At 35.1% G+C, this 21,247-nt stretch overlaps 1 protein-coding gene across 14 annotated transcripts in view; it reads right to left on the bottom strand.

Annotated features, from left to right (window-relative positions):
* Positions 1-21,247, bottom strand: part of LOC105493237 (polypeptide N-acetylgalactosaminyltransferase 13) — a 623,722-nt gene that overhangs the window by 139,558 nt on the left and 462,917 nt on the right. For all 14 annotated transcript variants that reach the window (XM_071072791.1, XM_071072792.1, XM_071072778.1 and 11 more), the window contains one exon: positions 19,566-19,746. In XM_071072791.1, coding sequence (XP_070928892.1) covers positions 19,566-19,746 — 181 coding nt within the window. The remainder of the gene's footprint in view (positions 1-19,565; positions 19,747-21,247) is intronic.

Genomic DNA, 21,247 nt, shown 5'->3' with positions numbered 1-21,247 from the left:
CTCTGTGAGCAAGCCTCTTGTCTTTTCTACTTTTGGCTCTTGCCCCTAGTGCCATGTCCCAATTTAAAAGGCCAGAGGCAGAGGAAGATGTACTTCTTTAGTGAGTGCTCCTGAATCATCCCACTCATACCAGAATGATCAAGTGGGAGAAAATGGTCTTGTATTTCAAAAGGATCGGAGAAGTTAGTTATTTCATAAGAATATAGAAAGTGAAAAGTTGGAATTAGAAATAATCCTTTACTACTGCCAATTTAAATGAAAATATTTAATGCCTGTGAGTCAGTATCCCAGAATAATAATACGATAAAATACTTTTAGAAAGTAAACTCAAAACCAAAATTTCTAAATTACTTTCTTGCCTTAAGAGTCCTAGACCTTTGGTCTTAGACCCCTGTGAATTCCATAAATGGGAACCAAAGCTTCCATGAATGCCAAATTTGTGTGAATCAAGTTGTGCATATATGTATATACCTAGGAATAATTTCACAGACTTTATCAGTTTTTCAGTTTGTTATCCCTGCCCCAGGTTAAGAAACATCACCTTAAAGAAATCCAGAAATATAGGCTTATATAAATGAATTTGCCATTTTATTATGCACAATAATGTAACATATCTGTTACTTATCAATAACATTTTAAATAATGGCTTTTAAACATAATACAATATACACATATATATCTATCAACTATTTGGTCCTTAGCCAGTGCTTCCTTATTTTTCCAGATATTTTTAATATTATTATTTGCAATTCAGTAAGTCTTCAGTGTGTCTCAGATACAGTTTCAATATCTTTACATACTTTATTTCATTAATACTCACAAATGTTCTCTGTGGCAAATATTAAAATTCCTACTTTGCAGAGGTAGAAACTAGAGCATAAAGATATTAGGTAACTTGTCCAAGGTTACACTGCTAGTATTGAATTATGACTTTATTTCTGTATTAATACATGCTTGATCAAAAAAGTTAAGTTTAATTTTTTTTTTCTGTTAAAGTCTTCATTTACAGACAAAAGGATGAAAAGGAATAGCAGTTATTGGTTATATTTGAATAAACGGCATTTTTAAAAGATGGTAGAACGCAAATCGTTGGAAGCAGCTATGGAAATATAGGGATCACTTGACAAAGATTATAGGATAGGAGAAAGAAAGACAATGAGTCACATGACCAAAGCTCCACCTGCGAAAGACAGCTACTATTGTTCCAAATCTTAGTTCATCTGGGTTTAGTGTCCATCATGATGTAGCCAGGCTGACCCCTGAATTACAACACCATGGTCTCTTTTTCCTCCTGTGTCTCCACTCCTCCCTGTTCTATTTCCCTTAACTGCCTGCTGCAGATCCTTGTATCCCCTCTCATCTTTCCATTTTCCTGGGCAACTCAGCAAAGTACCCTTGTGATGCCAGTTGCTAACACATTTCCCAAGATGTTTCCTATGTATTGCCTTTCCCACCTATATTTGAAGATTTTCCAGAATGAGGTCAATAAATAAAAAATCTGAACAAGTAACTCTTATTGGAAAAGTTACTACAGGGTGAAAAGAAGATCTTTTCAATGTTACTGTCCCTAGGAGTCGGATTTGGGATAAAGTTCATTGTCAATAAGCATTTTGGATGATTAGGTTTTTTCAGAGAAAGATTTGGCTGTCAATACCAGAATAAGATGGCATCTGAAAGTAGAAAAAATAAAGAGCCTTCTTCAGCCTGTCTGGTCCATGTGTAAGGCAGGCTAGAGTGGTCCCTGAAGATGATTAAGAAGGCCTGGGAGTGTGAGAATGGAGAAGGTCAGTCATGGAGGACATCAGTGACTCTACAATAAAGCACAACTTTTATGCTATCATTCATGTACATCATGCATTGGAAATTTTTCCCACACAGCCACCACCCTTTACTACTCTTTACTGACAGCAATGGAAGAAAAAGACTTCTGTGGGCACAATGTAGCCCCTAACAAAAATAAACATTTCTGGGCAACATCCCTACTGAATACATACTCAGAAGACTGATAAGAAGCCCATCGATTAATTGCTTACTTTTTCTGTTTACTTCCATGTTAATAATACATAAGGACTCTAAACATGGGAAAGTATAATGGAAGAAAATAGAACTTAGCAAATGTAATGTCTTAGTAGGTGGTTCTTTAGCCCATTAATACGGACTTCCAAGTTTCCTTATTTTCCCTTGACAATGAAGAAATGATATTTTATTGGTAAGCCATTAACTTTAACTTCAAAAGATAAATATGTTCTGATTGTACACTTTAATCATTTGGCAGAGTAAAACCTAACCTTGGCAAATAGCTACCCTTAAAAATGTCCATTTTTAAAGAGTCAGATCCACAGTATCAACAGAAACAATAGTCTGTTATTACATAAGTTACTCAAAATTAGGACTCATGATATATGAGGGAAATATATATACACACATAATATATATAATATATAGGGATATATATATCAGCACTTAGTTTTAGTTTTTCTTTTATGTCTGCTATAACTAAAGTCAAATAAGATTATATTTTTTATGAAGTGAAAGTTTAGATTACTATATATAAAAAAGATGAAAAAATAACAACTACAAAATAAATCAAAATATGTTACTGAATGAAAAGAGTAATATTTTTAGTTCAATATAATGCTTATTGTTAATGCTCAATTTAACTGATATTTCTAGAATAAAGTATCATCAAAGCAACATTTCAGTTAAAATGGGATCACATTATTAACAATTTTTTTGTTTGTTTTTCAGACAGTCTTGCTTTGTCGCCTAGGCTGGAGTGCAGTTGTGTGATCTCGGCTCACTGCAACTTCTGCCTCCTGGGTTCAAGCAATTCTCCTGCCTCAGCCTCCCAAGTAGCTGGGATTACACGCATGTGCCACCATGCCCAGCTAATTTTTTATGTTTAGTGGAGATGGCGTTTCACCATGTTGCCCAGACTGGTCTTTTACTGATGATATCAAGTGATCCACCTACCTCGGCCTCCCAAAATGCTGGGCTTACAGGTGTAAGCCACTATCCCTGGGCTATATTAAGGATTGATCAAAAGGAATGCTAGTCATTTCTTCCAGTAACATTCACTATAGAATTATTCAGTAATTTGTATACTCATTTGTTTGAATTATGTATTAGTATTCATTTTCCCTATGCTTTTAAATGAGAAACAAAAGCTCTTGTTGTTCAAATGTCCATATACATTTATTTTATGTACTTTTAACTTCTCAGGTTCCTATTCTCTTAATTTCCCCATACTTTACACAGATAAGTTGTTTGAATATAAACAATTAACATGGGTTATGTGTGGTTTCCATTGAGTTTTTATTTTTTTAATGTACCTCACTTGTACTTAAGTAAACAAAAACTGTGGTAAAAAGAAATAGCTCTATTGAGCCTTCATTTTCAACTTTACCAGTATAATGAATATTCAATTAGTCTTTACTTACCAGTTCATTGGATGATTATCATATGATATATATGTATGTGTGTGTGTGTGTGTGTGTGTAGATACTTAAAATACAGATAAAATGTAGAGGCATGTACAACCATGTTTAACCATTGGGTGATTCCATGAATAACTGAATCCACTAATCTTGGCCCTTTTCTATTTTTCAGATTATATTTTAATCTAATTTAATCTAATGATTACTTTTTTTTTTTGAGATGTAGTTTCATTCTGTCACTCAGACTGGAGTGCAATGGCGCGATCTTGGCTCACTGCAACCTCTGCCTCCTAGGTTCAAGTGATTCTCCTGCCTCAGCTTCCTAAGTAGCTGGGATTACAGGCGTATGACACCAAGCCTGGCTAATTTGTGTATTTTAGTAGAGATGGGGTTTTACTATGTTGGCCAGGTTGGTCTCGAACTCCTGCCTTCTGGTGATCCACTGGCCTGGGCCTCCCAAAGTGCTGGGATTACAGGTGTGAGCCACTGCACCCAGCCTAATCTAATAATTTCTAAATTTCTTTAAGCTACCACATCCTGTGGTTTAATCTGTGAAATTACTAATTCATCACTCCTTTCTTCTTTCTAATGGTATATCATGAACTAAATTGCATTGTAATATTCATTAAGTTTTCTAAGGTGTTTTGGAATATTTAAATTCCTGTAGAAATGTTCGTAGATACTTTGAGGTGTCACAAGCTTTAAACTTAGAAACATTAGCATTCATTTAGAACTTGAGTTTTTATTATCATAAAGCCAGGGATAATCAATCACACAAATTAATAAGAAAGTGAGAGCAAACGCATTTCCAAAAAATATTTCAAAACTCAGTGATACAATTTTATCTCCAAAGAGATAGCTTATTTTTAATTAGTTACCTCTTTTTGGGTAGTATTTTAAAGAGGGCATTTGTCTTGGGTATCAAGAAATTTATTGAGGTAGAGCAGTTATCTACAAACTGATAGTCCACAAAAGCCTAAATGACATATATATATGTGTGTGTGTGTATATATATGTGTGTGTATATATATATTTTTAGACTTTGGTAGGACAAGAATCTGGATGAATAAGAGTCTATGTCCTGTTCAATGTCAGAATTATTGTTATCCTTGACAGTCCACTTAGTCCATTCTAGAGAGAGTTACCTCCAGGGTCAGTGTGCTCTATGCCTTCTAAGTAAAATGACTATGTAATTTATTGTTCAAAAATCAGGATGCTGTGCTGAGTGAATGGAGGTGCTATATATAATTATCTCTAAATAACAAGCATAAACCAGGAGTCCCAGGGAAACAGGGATGTATAGCCACCTTCTTTCAAAGATTCCTGTCCCATGGTTGAAAAGCTTTTTATTAGAAGATTCTTATGCTGAGTCGAAATCCATTTTCTTTCCATTTTAATGCAGTCTATTAGAAAAAATATAATGTGATTTTATTCATTGATATATGTTTCCATGATGGTAGAATTTTAGAGTTAGAAAGTTTGAATAAGAAATCAAATCCAGCTTCTTATTCAATTCTCACTAGAACATCCCTAAAAGATTAACATCTAGCCTTTGAACATTTCTAGATATTACTAGATTTGTAGCTTACTGCACTAAAAGTCAACCCGTATACAACGTTTTCTGGAAAGCTTATTGATCTAGAATTTAAAATTGTATCTATTTTCTTATCTTCTCAATCTGTACAAACGTATAAGCTCTTCTCCATAACAGCTCCTTTTAATAAAAACACTACACCATTCTTTTTTTTTTCCTTTCCTTTTTTTTTTTTTTTTTAGAAGATATCTCACTTTGTCACCCATGCTGGAGTGCAGTGGCACAGTCTCAGCTTACTACAACCTCCACCTCACAGGTTCAAGAGATTCTCCTGCCTCAGCCTCTTGAGTAGCTGAGACTACAGGTGCATGCCACCATGCCCAGCTAATTTTTGTATTTTTAGTAGAGATGGAGTTTCACCATGTTGGACAGGCTGCTCTCAAACTCCTGACCTCAATTTATCTGCCCGCCTTGATCTCCAAAAGTGCTGGGATTACAGGCATGAGCCACTGCGCCTGGTCCACCTATATTTTCAAGTCAAAGCTCCATTCCTTTCACTGTTATTTATATAACTTAGGCAAAGGCTGAATGTGTTAAATATGTCACCCAAATTTCATTTGTTGGAAAATTAATCCACAAATCTATATGCTGATTGGTGGGAGGCCTGTGGGAGTTAAATATGATTAAATAAAGTCATCAGGGTGAGACCCCCACATTGGTACTTGTGGCAAAAGAAGAAGAAAGGAGACCTGAGCTGACAAACATGTCTTTGCCCTCTGCCATGCTATGACACAGCAAGAAGGCCCTCAACAGAGGCCAACACTATGCTTTTGGACTTCCCAGAGTCTCTATAACCATGAGCTAAATAAACTTCATTTCTTTATAATTTACCCACTCTCGGGTATTGTGTTATAGCAAAAGAAAATGAACTGAGACAGCTAGTTTTATATTTAGTTATATTTGATTTTGTGTTCGCTTTGAAAAATTGAAAACTTATTCAGGAACTTGGAATCTATATTCCTTAATTTGAATAAATTTTTTGTTGAAAACATAATTAAATCACGCTAAAATGACAAAATTTTCTAAATTATTAAATTGTACACAATTCCTAGTTGATCACAATTTTCAAATGTATTGTTCTGTTTTTGTTAACAACAGAGATGTTACACTAAGAATGTGCAAAGTTTATAAAAACAATTAGAAAGTTAAAATGGCATAATACAGCTCACTAATGACAATTCTGACAGAATATCTTTCAATAATAATAATAGTATCATTCTAACTTCATTTATCTTATTTTCAACCATATAAATTAGAAACATTTAACTGCTTGATATTTTTTTTTTTTTTGAGATGGAATCTCACTCAGTCGCTCAGTCTGGAGTACAGTGGTGCAGTCTCAGCTCACTGCAACGCCTGCCTCCAGGGTTCAAGCGATTCTACTGCCTCAGCCTCCTGAGTAGCTGGGATTACAAGCGTGTGCCACCATGCCCAGCTAATTTTTGTATTTTTAGTAGAGATAGGGTTTCACTATGTTGGTCAGTCTGGTCTCGAACTCCTGACCTTGTGATCTGGTTTGATACATTTTATCAGTGTCCCTGTGTGCTTAGAATATAACTTAATTCAGTGTGCAAATATTATATGTAATTTACAATTCAGTTGCTGAACTGAAGTAACCAACAGTAAGTCCTTCATTATTTTGAAACTTCAGTTAAATCAATTTGTAAAATATAACAATCATTTAATTTTGGTGCATGTTTCCTGCAATTAAAACATAAACATCTTTAGGCAATTGATATACAATTAGTACCTACCACACTGAGGATGTGTTAACGAATCATGTATACGTGTGTGTATGTGTTCTTAAGTAGACCTTTCACACCAGATATTTCATAGTAAGGCAGTATCATCATGATAGCCACCAGCCTTTAGGCACCAAGAATTCCACATTAATAGTGCTTCTGATAAAATCAGGCAGAAGGCTTATTTGTTAAATAAACTCCCTATTTCAGAAATCATTTCCCCTTCTGTTTTTAAAGCCATAGCCCTGCCTTCCTGATGCATCTTTTCATCCCAGCTTGGATCCATTGTCTAGCATTCTTTCCTATTGAAGATTTACTGCAATGCTCTCAGACTCATAATCCCACTTGATAAAGATATCTAATAAATATAGAATTTTTATTTTCTAGACAATTTGTAATAATATCCCGATGAAGAACTGCTCCTAAGGGAATGTAAATTATTAGGGTCCTGAGATAATCTGTCATTGAGAGTTCAATGTCCTGTAAGAAAGTGTGTGGTGTGTTTGTTTTTATAAGTGACTATTTTAAAGAGACAATTTAGCACATCTGAGAAGTTTATTCATCTTATATTATTATTTGGTAGAGAAAAGACTAGGTTTCTTAATTCTTTAAGCCATTCTTGGATCACTTTCCTGAGAGTTTATGTAGCTGGGTCATTCCAGATGTGAACTCAAATTATATTTAAAACAGCCAAAAAAAATGAGTATAACATAGGAATTTAGGCAAAGAAGAGTATGTTTCAACATTGGAATCCAGGCAAAGATGAGTGCTATAGTTTGGATATTTGACACTCCAAACCTTATACTGAAATTTGATCCCCAGTGTTGGAGGTAGGGGCCTAATGGGAAGTGAAGGTATATCCTTCATGAATGGCTTGGTGCCATCCTTGCAGTAATGACTGAGTTCTCGCTCTATTGGTTTCCAAAATAGTTTCCCTGAAAGCTAGCTGTTAAAAGGAAACCGGCACTTCCTATCTCCCTCACTCTTGCTTCCTTTCTTTCCCTACAAGATTTCTGCACATGCTGGCTCCCCTTTACCTTCCACCCTGAGTTGAAGCAGCCTGAGCCCCTTACTAGAAACCAAGCAGATTCTGATGCCATGCTTCTTGTACAGCCTGCAGAGCTGTGAGCCAAATAAACCTTTTTTCTTTTTAAATTACTCATCCTCAGGTATTCCTTTATAGCAACACAATCAGACTAAAACAATGAGTATTATCCAAGCAAATGCAAACCACTAGAATATCTAATTTGGGGGACTTAACTGAGAGTATTAGAGATAAGAAATCTGCAATGTGTAACCACCTACGCCAATAACATTATATACATGACTGTAGCTAAGTGTCAGAGTGATCTCAATTTTGTTAAGAAATTAGAATTGAAATTTAGTGTCATTACTCATATAATTTTAAGCTATTCAATTTTAGTTTCATTAGATTTAACTAGTAAAACTGAGATACTCTGAAGAACAGGTTGCAAGATGAAAGGAGTTATAATAAAGCCTCCATGTGTACTTGAATGATATTTAATTCAGATATAGTACTCTTACATCAAACAAAAACTCAGCCAACTACTGACCAAAAAATCCATGCATTTTTTTGTAAGTGTTCTTGATCATTTGCGCCAATTTGAAAAATTTTGTAATTTCCTACCTTGACTAATTCAGCAGGTTTAGGGTAATGGAAAGTAATCATGACCCATCCAATCTAATTGGGGTAGAATTTATCATTATAAAATTTCAGACTATTGTATTAGTTGCATGTACAAAAAAAATAATTAGACTACAGGTATCCATGTTTTATTTGAAGGAGAATCAGAAACAAGATATACAAACGATGATGGTATCTGAACCCTAGAAGGTAGTACTTATTCTGTGAATCAACATATACTAGGTCTGGGTGTGGTGGCTCACGCCTGTTATCCCAGCACTTTGGGAAGCCGAGGTGGGCAGATCACGAGGTCAGGAAATCAACATCATCCTGGCCAACATGGTGAAACCCCATCTCTACTAAAAATACAAAAATTAGCTGGGCGTGGTGGTGTGTGCTGTAATCCCAGCTACTTGGGAGGCTGAGGCAGGAGAATCACTTGAACCTGGGAGGCAGAGGTTGTAGTAAGCCGAGATCACACCACTGCTCTTCAGCCTGGCATCAGAGTGAGACTCCATCTAAACATATGTATTTATATATATAGTGTATATATATCTCTAGTGTGTATATACATACACACATATATAAATATATATAGTGTTTACAGATATCTAGTGTATATATACATATATAAATAAATATATATATCTAGTGTGTGTGTGTATATATATATACATATACACACACTAGAACTTAGGTTCTATTCACTTTAGAAATAGTTGGAAACTATCCACATTTCATTATGATAAAATTATTTTGAGAACCTAATTATTCAAAACAATTGTTGAAATGCTAATCAAAGTCAATGAGGATGCAATGGTCTACCCTTCTGCAATTCAATATTTTTGTAATATTCAACAAATAATATTTATACCATCTGCTTATTAGTTCTATTCCATGAATACAATTCAAGATATTTAGGAAGAATTACTATAATATAATCACATTAATAGATTTACTTGAAACTTTAATTTTAACTGTTAAGCTAATAATTTTATTTTTGTTCCATGTATACAAACAAACCCCCTTTTCATAAGGAAAGATATCTGATTCTGGTATTCTGTTCATGCTTATTGCCCAGAGAGACCACTGACTTCACTAAAATCAAACAAACAAGCAAAACATTAATTTCGTTCAACTCAAGCCTAAATCATTTAACAAATATTTCTGGGGCATATGAAATGTGCTATACTTAGGGGAGATTGTTTTAACAATGTATAAACCAAAAAAGCCATAAAGTCTAAGACAGACTTTACTTCAACAATTAGATTATTTTAAAATATCTTTTTGTATATCAGTTAAATTACAACACACATGTAATAACCTCAGAGAAAATCCTTGACAATGTATATAACAGGCACATAATTTATCACCAGAATACTTGAAGATCTATGAATACGTAAAAGAAAGGCAAAAATATTCAATGGTAAAATGAACAAAGTATATGAATAAAAAGGATGACTAGTTTATTTACAGAAGAAATCCCAATGTCAATAAAAACTTGCAAAATATGTTCATTGCTAGCAGCAATTGGGGGAAAAAACAGATTATCTGTGCAATTATCTATACAACTATAAATAAATATGTACATATATGTCTATACATATATATATGCAAAAACAAAAAGATTGATAATCTAGAATGCTGATAGTATACAGTAAGTGCTCAAGCATTGTTGGTGGGAGTGATAATAGAGTACTTCAAGAAGTTAAGAATTTTTGCAATATCTACCAAAATATAAATCTACATATCCATTGATCTAATAAATTTAAGTAAACTTTGTGTTAAGTCATTCATATATATTCATAGAATATTCTATGAATATATGAATAATAATAATAACAGCTAATTGTTTGATACTTGCCAGACATTGTCTTAAGTGATTTATATATCTTATTTCACTTAACTCTCAAAAAACTTTATGTGGAAGGCCATATTTTTCTAATCCCCATTTTATAGTAAATAAACTAAGTCCAGAGATTAAGTAAAGAAAGATTAAGTAGAGTCAGGATTTGAATTAACTCAGGTAGTCTGCCTCCAGTGCTCTCATTCTTAGTGCTTCCACATCCCTCAGAAATATCCTCTCAGGTTCACAAAGAAGTTGTCACAGGAGGGTTTCTGTAACTTTTTTGTAGTAAGGGACAACTGAAACCTGCCTAACTGCTTGTCAATATTGGTATGATTAAATAAGTTTTGATATATCCATGCAATGTGAAACTATTTCTCTACAAAATGGAATAACAATTCTAAGCAAATAGTATGTAAAACACTGCAGGGCATAATATTAAGGTAGAAGTAAAGGAGTTACAACAGTACTGATTTTTAAATATACGAATATGTATCCATATATGTATGTAAATGCATAAGAAAAAGATTTGAAGGATACATGGTAATGGTGATTGGGACTTATATATTTCATTTGCCTCTGACATAGGTTATAAAATAGTACAAATATAATAGATTGGAGCTCAGTAAGCTCTAAAGACAAAATCAAACAAAAAACAATAAAACAGATATAGCCCCTCTATTCACATCAGTTAGTGGGGGTAAGAAATACTTGAAACATGCATAAATGCTACATTAGGGAAATTACAGGAACCACTGAAATCCCTGGGGGGAATTACATCAAACCTGATTGACAGGGGTGGATGATTATGGTACTTTTAGCAAAGGTGGCAGCATTCATTAACCACTCAAATACTCTTTTAGACATACAGAAAAACTTCACAGTAAAAGGGAGCATGTTAAGCTTGGAGACCCAATGAATGTAGTTCCACATGGCAGGTATGTGGAAGTCTTGGGAAGAAGGTGTACAAGAAAAGATTGGAAAGTTGGGCAAGGATTGGATCTCACAGGGCCTTGTTGGCCACGTTCATGACTTTTGACTTTGTGTTAAGTCATTAAAAAGTTGTTAGGAAAATAAGAAACCAGTGATAATTTGGTTTGGGAAGGTCCTCCAGCAGCGCTGTAAGGATGGGTGAGGTGTAGGCAAGCTTTGAGACAGGGAGACTGCTGTGGTTTGGATGAGGTTTGTTCCTGCCCAAATTTATGTTGAATTTGATTCCCAATGTTGCAGTGTTCAAAGGTAGGACCTAGTGGGAGGTGTTTGGGTCATGGGAGTGGATCCCTCATGTATAGATCAATGCCATCTCTGGATGAGTTACTTCAAAAGTGGGTTGTGCCTTCTCATGTTTGCTCTCCTTGTACATACCCATTTCCCCTTCCACCTTCTGCCATGAGTTGAAGTGGCACAAGGCCCTCACCAGATGGGCTGCTTGATCTCAGACTTCCCAGTCTGCAGAATTGTGAGCCAAACTTCTTATCTTTATAAATTACCCAGCATCAGATATTCTGTTATAGCAACACAAAACAGACTAGAACAGAGCCCCATCAGGATAATCAGGAGGTTGTGTGGATGAAGGTGAGTCTGGAAATGAAGACAAATGAATGGATTTGAGAGCAATTAGAAGGTAGAAAAGAAAGGAATTGGAGATTCACTTGAAGACTGTGAGTGAGAAGGAAGAATCTAGGAAAACGTAGGCAGTTCACATAAGAATCATATTAATTCTTGAAAATGTGTTTCCCATGTATTAAACATTTAATCTTATTTTTCATTTAAACTAATTACATGTGCTCACGTAGAGAGTTCACTCTTTAATGGCAAAGACAACATTTTAAAAGTGTTCATAGTCCCTCCTACTTGCCATAATGACAAACAAGTATTTAACAAGCACTTAACAAGTGAAGACAGAAGTAAGGCAGTATCCTTATTATAAAAATACAAATAAAAACCCATAAAATACCAATAAAAGGACCAATAAAAAATGTTAACCTAATGCCTTAAAGAATTAAAGAATCCAAAACTGTTTTAATTGATTGTAGCAAGGAAAAGCAGTTGATGAATATAGCTGTCATTCTTTATTTTCAATATTTAGCATTTTAGGGCATCACACAAATAATGCATTATGTGTTATTATAACATGGCACATTAAAATAATTTAGAATTTTCTCCTCATCATACCACATTTCCTCATTGGTACTATGGTTGCTGCTGCTGAAAAAGCATTTATTAAAAAATAAAAGTTCAAAACTCATAGGTACAAATGTACTTTATTTTTAGAAGAGCTGCACTCTTTTCAGATGAATTCCTGTTAATCCAACCAAAAACTAATATTCCTAGATTATTACAAAAATATTCACACTGCACATTTTGCTGGAAACAAAATGTGGTTGTGAAATCAGCCTGGAACATTTTCATGACTTACAGAAGAAATTAGGCCCCGCATTCAAAGAGCTGGTTATTAAATATTGTACTTTTCAAAAAATCAGCATGTCAAAAACACTAGTATTTCATAGAAATTTCAAGAGATGGAAATACATATAGGCTTTAAACTTTAATAACAATGCAAAGATGCTGCTAACAAAGCCTGCCTTTGGTGAGTTGATTTTTCTTAAGCATTTTTAAAAGGTTAACGAATAGGGAGTTAACCTTCAAAGTAAGTTCAAGGAGTCTGTAATTGTGTGTTTGTGTTTAACTGGAATAACGATCAAACTACAATATTGCCAAAGAAAAAATAATCTATTTTTCCTAGTTACATATAAATACCTTTAAAGGTATGTTTTGGGATCCTTTAAATTTAATTTTAATATGTTTCTGCTCAAAACATGAGTGTGCATCAAGTAAAGGAAGAAGAACCTGGGTGTTATATAAAACCACTGATTCTAATCACCATGCCTGTGGATATACAGCTAGAGATCTACTTTCTCCCCCAAAAGAAAATCACTATTTATAAAACAGCCAGCATATCAAATATACAGAAAGTATTATGACTATAGTTTATCTTAAGGTTCTTAAGCTTTTTACCTGTGACCAAGAGGAAAAGAAAATGTTGCTTTTTATAATGTGGTATTCTGTGAATCACAGTTTTTGCTTACATAACTTCATTTCAAAGGATTTGCTAGGACAATCAGATTGGTTCAAGCTGAAACAGCTCAATTACTTGTAAAAACTGCCTTAGGCTTTAACAGCCTACAGGGCTTTAATAATCAATGATACTATAGTATTTGCATCCTTAAGAAGACAGCCAGAAATCAAACTAAACAAATGTAAAAAAAAAAAAATCTATTCTTAAACACTATTTCAAAGTATGTCTATTCTTCATTTACACACTTATTTAGAAGACATAAGTAGACCCTACCAACTTGGTCAATATTACCAAATGGCTAATGAGCATAGGCCAGGACTGTTAGGATATACAGTAAATATTGTGAAAAAACTCAGATAAAAGTATTCACACATGTGACCATTTATACATCTCATTTTTAACTTTAAATTAATTGGGAATCACAAGAAATATAAAAACCAAGATGAACAAAAATAACCTTATTTTAGTTTGTGGGCTCTTGTATTATGTTGCTCTGTTAGACAATTTTATTGTCTGCTTTTATTGTGCCTGTTAGACTTTTGCATTAACCCTGGAGGGTAAGATTATACTACAATGTGCACCTATGATTATGGTGAAATCATAAAACCCTAAGCACATATGTAAACCAAAGGAATTTTCTTTTTCTATGGAAAACTCAGAGGAATTGAAACAGCCTTTGCAAAAATTATAACAGTGAGAAAATTATAACAGTGAAAGGGATCTGACCTACCCAACTCCGTCTTGCTTCTAACCTCCAAACTGTCCTTGTTCATTCCTGAGTGCAGGCCAAACTAATTTTGGGAGTGAATTTAGTGTAATGTTGAAAAAAAAAAAAAACCCAGCCCTTTCTGAAACAAACCACCTTCTTGCCTAGGGACTAGTCTGCCTTTGTAGGACTAACAAATTAGCCATAAGATAAAAAATTATGGTTTAGGAGTCATGCAGCCAGAGGCCACAAAATTCTGAACCTCTCCGAATTGTTCCTGGGGATTACATCACTGTTGTGATGTAAAACCTAAGATCATAGCTGCAGATATTTTGCAGACCCTGCATTTTGATGCACCAGCTGATACCACTCAGACGGGTAATCTGGCTCAACCAGTTCTGTGATCCCACTCAGGGACGGAAGACTACAATCAATACCCTATGATTTCATCTCTGACCAATCGGCACTCCCCATTTCTTGACTCCCCCCCGCCCCTACCAAATTATCCTTAAAAATCTTGATCCCTGAATTTTTAGGGAGACTGATTTGAGTAATAATGAAACTCTGATCTTTTGTACAGCCAGCTTTATGTGGCTTAAATTGTTTATCTATTGCAATTCCCCTGTCTTGATAAATCAGCTCTGTCTGGGCAATAGGCAAGGAGAACCTGCTGTGTGGTTACAGAATGATATAACACAGGAACAGAAAACCAAACACTGCATGTTCTCACTCATGAGTGGGAGGTGAACAATGAGAATACACGGACACGGGGAGGGGAACATCACATACCAGGGCCTGTTGGGGGGTTGGGGGCTAGGGGAGGGATAGCATTAGGAGAAACACCTAATGTAGATGATGGGTTGATGAGTGCAGCAAACCACCATGGCACGTGTATACCTATGTAAACCTGCACGTTCTGCACATGTATCCCAGAACTTAAAGTATAATAATAAGAATAAAAGAGATTTATGAGGAAGGCCCTTCACCTCTTTTTTAACAGTGGGTCCTTATCCAGGGCTGGATCAGAGAGGTGGGATAAAGGCTTATTTGTCCCAATTCTTGTGAAGAGTTTCCCTGGTATAAACCAGACACCCATGGATCATTCAGCAAAAAGAAAGAAACAAAAGTGGCTCTCTTTTAAAAGTTATTCATTCATTCTAGTTATTCAACAATTTTTTTTTAAACAAAGTGACAGGAAAGTTGCTAGGCATTGTAAATAGTTGTCTCTGAACTACTTTGGATATAGAGACAAGTAATAAAAATTAAAACAATATGGTAAGAAGTGACGATGGTTTGCCCATGTTATCAAACTTCAGGGAATACAAAGAGAAAGAATACCCAGATAGTTCAAGACAGATAGAGCTGAAACATTCCTGAAGCCAACCAATAAAGTAGGCATGTGAGATTTTATAGAGTATATTGGAAGTAAGTTATTGTCAGAATTAAAGTTATAAAGGCTCAGCACTTAGACTGAAGTTTGAGATACTGCCTAAGTGAAGAATACAATTTCAGAGTAGAAGCCCACATGTAAAAAGCGGAAATCTCACAAAACATTGGAAAAATTAACAAATATATACAGGAATTTCTAGAAAGAACAAGTATTATTTATTTCCCCATGTTAAGGAAGTTCTGGGAAGCTCAAGATAAACTCATAAACTCTTTACAGTTTTTCATAAATATGCGTGTGTGTGTGTGTGTGTGTGCATGCATGTGTAGTATAGTAAAGGATGTAGTTTCTAACTGTGGATGCAAATGCATGTAGTTCCCACCCCTTCTTCCTGAACACATACACCAGATTCTCTCTTTACAAACTCACCCATTCCCCAAGGGATGAAAAATAGAAAATAAAAAATTCCAGAGGATAGCAAAGAAGTGTATGATTTTGATTTTAAATTAAAATGACCACCACTCTCTTAGCCTAAATTAACAATGGCTGAAATTGTTATCATAAAAATAATAGATTTATGACTTCCTGAATACAACCTGTTTTATTTGTTTTTGGATGATCCGAAATCCTCACAGGGTTCAAATTGTTTTAGACATCCAGCTCTAGTTTCCAGCCTGCGTCCATTCTTCCTTTTTCAGGGAGAAGCAATTCATTGTTTTATGTTTCAGGTTTGGGGTTTCCTCCCTCTGCCCACACTATTGCTGGTAGATTCTACCATTGCTTAGCTGCACTGACTGTCTCTGAGACACACGTAAGCATAAATGCCCTTTAGAAGTTCTTAGATATCTTCAACACATTCCCCAAAAGTCCTTGTTCTGCCTCCCAAACTACTTTTCTAGAGTTAAATAAATCCATTTTATAAGAACAATAACCCCAAATAATATTTATTGTAATGTAAAATCTGCACTTTCCAGGATATACAAGCAGTCCCTATTGTGCAACATAAAGTCATTAGTTCCAGATAGCAGGCATTTTTTTCCACCCTTTACATTCTATAGTCATTTCATTACAGTTTGAGAGATGGTTCCATCATTTATCTGCCTTTTTCATTCAGTGGAAAATTATACAAAAGACTAGCACAGTACTTTTCACAAATATTCATCATGGACGAATATAATACACGTGATTACAATTATTCTCAATTACTCATATTCCTGAGTGTATGTTGCATGCAATCACACATAACACACTTTTTCCCTCCATTACTCCTTTATTCATATTTGAACTTATATATTTCTACAAGTAATGATTTGAATTCAAAAAGTATCATCAAAAGAAAATGAAAAGGTTACATAAATGTCACTGCCTTGCTGTGAATATTACACGCTCTTGCTGAATTCGACTCTGAACATCTGGACTAGAGTTCTACTATAAAGAGAAATACATCTATGCATGAAATGGTGTTCCTGGTAATAGTTTTTTAACATAGAAGAGGCTTGAAAACGTGTGAAAAAGTCCTTTTCCTAATCACACACTTAAACATACAATGCCCTCATTCTTCTCTATATAGGAATGCTGGATCTTAATCAGAAACTTCATACTGCTCCTTCCGCTCCTTCTCTTCTAGGTACTTGTATATAAAAAAGTTTTGGCCGGTGCGGTGGATCAAGCCAGTAATCACAGCACTTTGGGAGGCTGAGGGGCGGAGCACTGGAGGTCAGGAGTTCGTGACCAGCCTGGTCAACATGGTGAAACGCCGTCTCTACTAAAAATACAAAAATTAGCCAGGCATGGTGGCGGCCGCCTGTAGTCCCAGCTACTGGAGAGGCTGAGGCAGGAGAATCACTCGAACCGGGAGGCGGAGCTTGCAGTGAGCTGAGATCATGCCACTGCACTCCAGCCTGGGCAACAGAGTGAGGCTCAGTCTCAAACAAAAAAGAGTTTGAATTTCCTTATGAGGACTAAACTAGGACCCTTTCCTCTCTCGTCCAAGTTCCTATCACGCCCTATAGACCATACAATCTCATCAGATGGGTTTATTTAATCCTGTGTAATGTGGGTTAGTCGCTGATATAGGAGTTAAGACGAAATTACTTAGACAGACAGTGAGGGTACAGGAGTTCTCGGTAAGGTTTTCCTTTTTAATGAAAAGCAGCCCCCCAAAATCATTTTCTAACAAAGATCAGTCTGTAAAATTGAACTGCAGACATAGATGCCCATAGCTAGGCCAATCATGTTCAAAACAGCGACTCCATCTTCCCTTTTCTCTTTGGCAGCCACATGTACAGTAAGGAGCAGACAAGATGGCGCCAGTGGAGTGGAAAATCCATTTGCATAATAAGATTAGGGTTGGGTGGCCAGCCTTGCTGCACCGGGTGTAAAGGGCATACCTGATGGAACTATTCTGTGGGCCCTAGTAAATCAGCCTCCTCAAGGCTGCCTATAAAATCCCGTGCATCCGACTCTGGTGGTCTTTCCCTTTCGGAAGTCCTCTTTCTCAGAGAGAGGGCTGTCCTCCTTTCTCTCTCTTCTGCCTATTTAACCTCTGCTCCTAAACTCCTCCTGCGTGTCCCTGTCCTAAATTTTCTTGACATGAGGGGACAAGCCCCTAGTATTTACCCCAGACAACGTAGCCGCTTCATTGCCAATCTGATTCTGGCATAAAAACATGACAGATAAAGAAGGAACTCCAAAGTATATTTCTTTACCATGTTTTGAAATGATCCTGCAAAGACATCTTTTGTGGGGGAAAATCTGCATCTAGAGCTTTCCCCTTCCAGTCCCTCCCAAACCTGAGGAGATTAACTGAGAGTTTAGCTACCTTTTAAAGGTTTGAATAGGAAACACTTGCCAACTATTGCCTCTAAGGTGGCCACCTATGATACTTCATCTGCATAATAAGAACCTTGGTTTCCACAACCTCCTATCTTAACCCAGTCACTCTCCCATTGATTCTAGGTCTTTAGATAATAACTTGACCAAACCAATATATCCCTCATATGCATTCACCGATGTGTCTTATGTCTCTCTAAAATGTATAACATCAACCTATAACCCAACCATCTTGGGCACATGTTCTCTGGAACTCTTGACACTGTGCCTTGGGCCAGGTTCACTCAAATTTGGTTCAGAATAAAGCTCTAAATGTTTTACAGAGTTTGACTCTTTTCATTGACACTTAAATATACCTTCAAAAATCAGAGCATGCCAATTAAAATCAAATAGGCTTTTCTAAGCCAGCTAATAGATTATATTACAGAAAGAGTATGCAGGCCTGGATTTTTGTTGTTGTCCTTATGGGTTACATAATAATGACAATAATGATGCTAATGACCATAAGGCCTATACAAAAACTGAGTCCATCTGTATCCTTATTTTTCTCCCTTTTTAAATGCTTCAGCTTTTTTTTTTCTTTTTCTTTTTGTAATGTGGCTATTGCAGATATCTAGAAAACTATAAAGAATGTAATTACTAATAATCCCACCACCCAGTAATAGGATTTTCTCATTTTTTCCTTTTTAATGACTTTCAATTCTTAAAATAAGTAATGTATGAATATTGAGAGAATTTAGAAAATATATAAAAATATACGGAAAAGAATTACCCATAATCTTACCACCCACTGATAGCCTATATTTACTTCTATTTCAATACATATACTTCTCTGTAACTAAAGTATGAAAACATTTTAGTCTTATATTATTTTCCACACATATTTATTGATGAATAATTTACTATGTTCTTCAGAAATATAAATTTGAATATCTGCCTAATTTTCTATCTTGTTTCTGTATGAAGTCATTTAACCTTCCCCTACTAAGATATTTTTTTAAATATTCTTAATTTGAGTTAATAATAAATATAGATCTCTCTGTACAGCTTGCTCCATTTTTCCAACATAATACTCAGGTTGAGACAAAAAAGATAGTATTTAGGTGTTTGAAATATAGTTCTTATTTTACATCAAAATTTACTTCATAGTACAATTGTCTCATATACACTTTTCTTCAATATTATGGTAATAAACAATATTTTAACTAGTAGAATAACAGCAATAATGAAACACATGTTCAGTATGTTTCAATTTTATTTTCTCCTGTAGAGAAAGAAAAATGTCAGAATTGTGTACCTGGGGATATGATGTAGAAGAAATCTTTAAATTCATCCATCCAAACTTCTGCCAGTCTCCTGTTGTTCTTGTTGATGACATGACCAGTGCCACCAGGAAAAGTGTATGGAGTCGCCTTCCGAAAAACATGACCAACATGGGAGCAAGTAACAATCTCCAAGGAGCCTCCACATTGCCAAATCTGGGAAAAGGAACAATCATTGTAAATAATGCAATAATATTGAATGAGATGAAGCAACTGAAACTTAGGCCAAATCTTCAGATCTTACATGTTTCAAGCAAATATCTGACGCAAAATTTAGAACTAGTACACTATACTTACTTTTGGCAAAGGATGCGAATTTAGAAGATCTTGATATATTAAAATACTTGAAGCATTGGAATTATGGAGGTAAGATATAATTAATTCATATCTCTTTATTAGAATACCTAATTTCTAGTTTCTAGTAGTTAACCTAATTGCTAGTTAGTAGATTTGTTACTCAAATCTGCTATTAATGAATTTGTACATGTTGTATGCTGTTGTCAAAAACTAAATTTGATTTGGAGAAAAATCAGTTATTCTCTATCCACCTGGAATTATAAATGACCGTTCATTCTAAGCTGTTCCTATACCTTGCATCTTCAGGCTTTGGATTTATTATTAAGATGTGTTAGGACACCTTTATAGGTGCTCAGCATCTACATATCCTTCAAAACTCATCTTCACCAAGATCATTTCTTCTAGAAAGCTCTGGGGGATAGATTTAGTAATGTGTACCTTTTGTATTTTAAGCATTTTTTTACTGAAGGACTGAATACAATTATTCACTTCCTTATCACTCCTTTAAAACTATAAATTCTTAGAAAATATACCATATATTTCTTAGTATCCTAGAATTCACTGTGTATTTGAGGCTAAGTATTATGTAAACTATCCATAAAATACTTATTTCTATGAAATTACATTGTATAGCCATAACGTATACTGTTTCTCACTATATATGTGTTTACACACACAGTACTATACATACAAGTGTGTATATATATATTTCTTATATATATGCTACATGTTTTCTTGTCACAATAAATAGAAGTCATAGTTACTGCTCTACAAAATTTGGAAGACATGGTTTTATATTGTAACTAACATTGTTTTTATTTGATACATATGATTTAAGCAGAGTGACTTTTTTTGAAAGAAAAATATCTTTCTGGCCATTTCTGGCCAGGTGCGGTGGTTCACACCTGTAATCCCACCACTTTGGGAGGCTGAGGTGGGTGGATCACGTGAGGTCAGGAGTTTAAGACCAGCCTGGCCAACATGGGAAAACCCTGTCTCTACTAAAAATACAAAAATTAGCCGGATGTGGTGGCACACACCTGTAATCCCAGCTACTCAGGAGGCTAAGGCAAGAGAATCGCTTGAACTCAGGAGGCAGAGGTTGCAGTGAGCCAAGATCATGCGCCATTGCACTCCAGCCTGGGTGACAAGAACAAAACTCTATCTCAAAAAAAAAAAAAAAAAAAAAAAAGAAAAGAAAAAAAAAGAGAAAGAAAGAAAAAAGAAAAATATCCTTCCACCTGGCCCTTCAGATATCATTTAGCTTAGAAGAGAGCTGCTATTGGACTTGGGTAGCAGTAAGATACATTCACTTTTTTATCAGAAGATAAAAGATGATAAATAATGTCATAATAATCAA

This window comes from Macaca nemestrina, chromosome 11 (genome assembly GCF_043159975.1).
Source record: "Macaca nemestrina isolate mMacNem1 chromosome 11, mMacNem.hap1, whole genome shotgun sequence".
In the NCBI taxonomy this organism is placed as follows: domain Eukaryota; kingdom Metazoa; phylum Chordata; class Mammalia; order Primates; family Cercopithecidae; genus Macaca; species Macaca nemestrina.
Note: the sequence above shows the minus strand (reverse complement) of the source record. Positions and strands in the feature narration are given on the sequence as shown.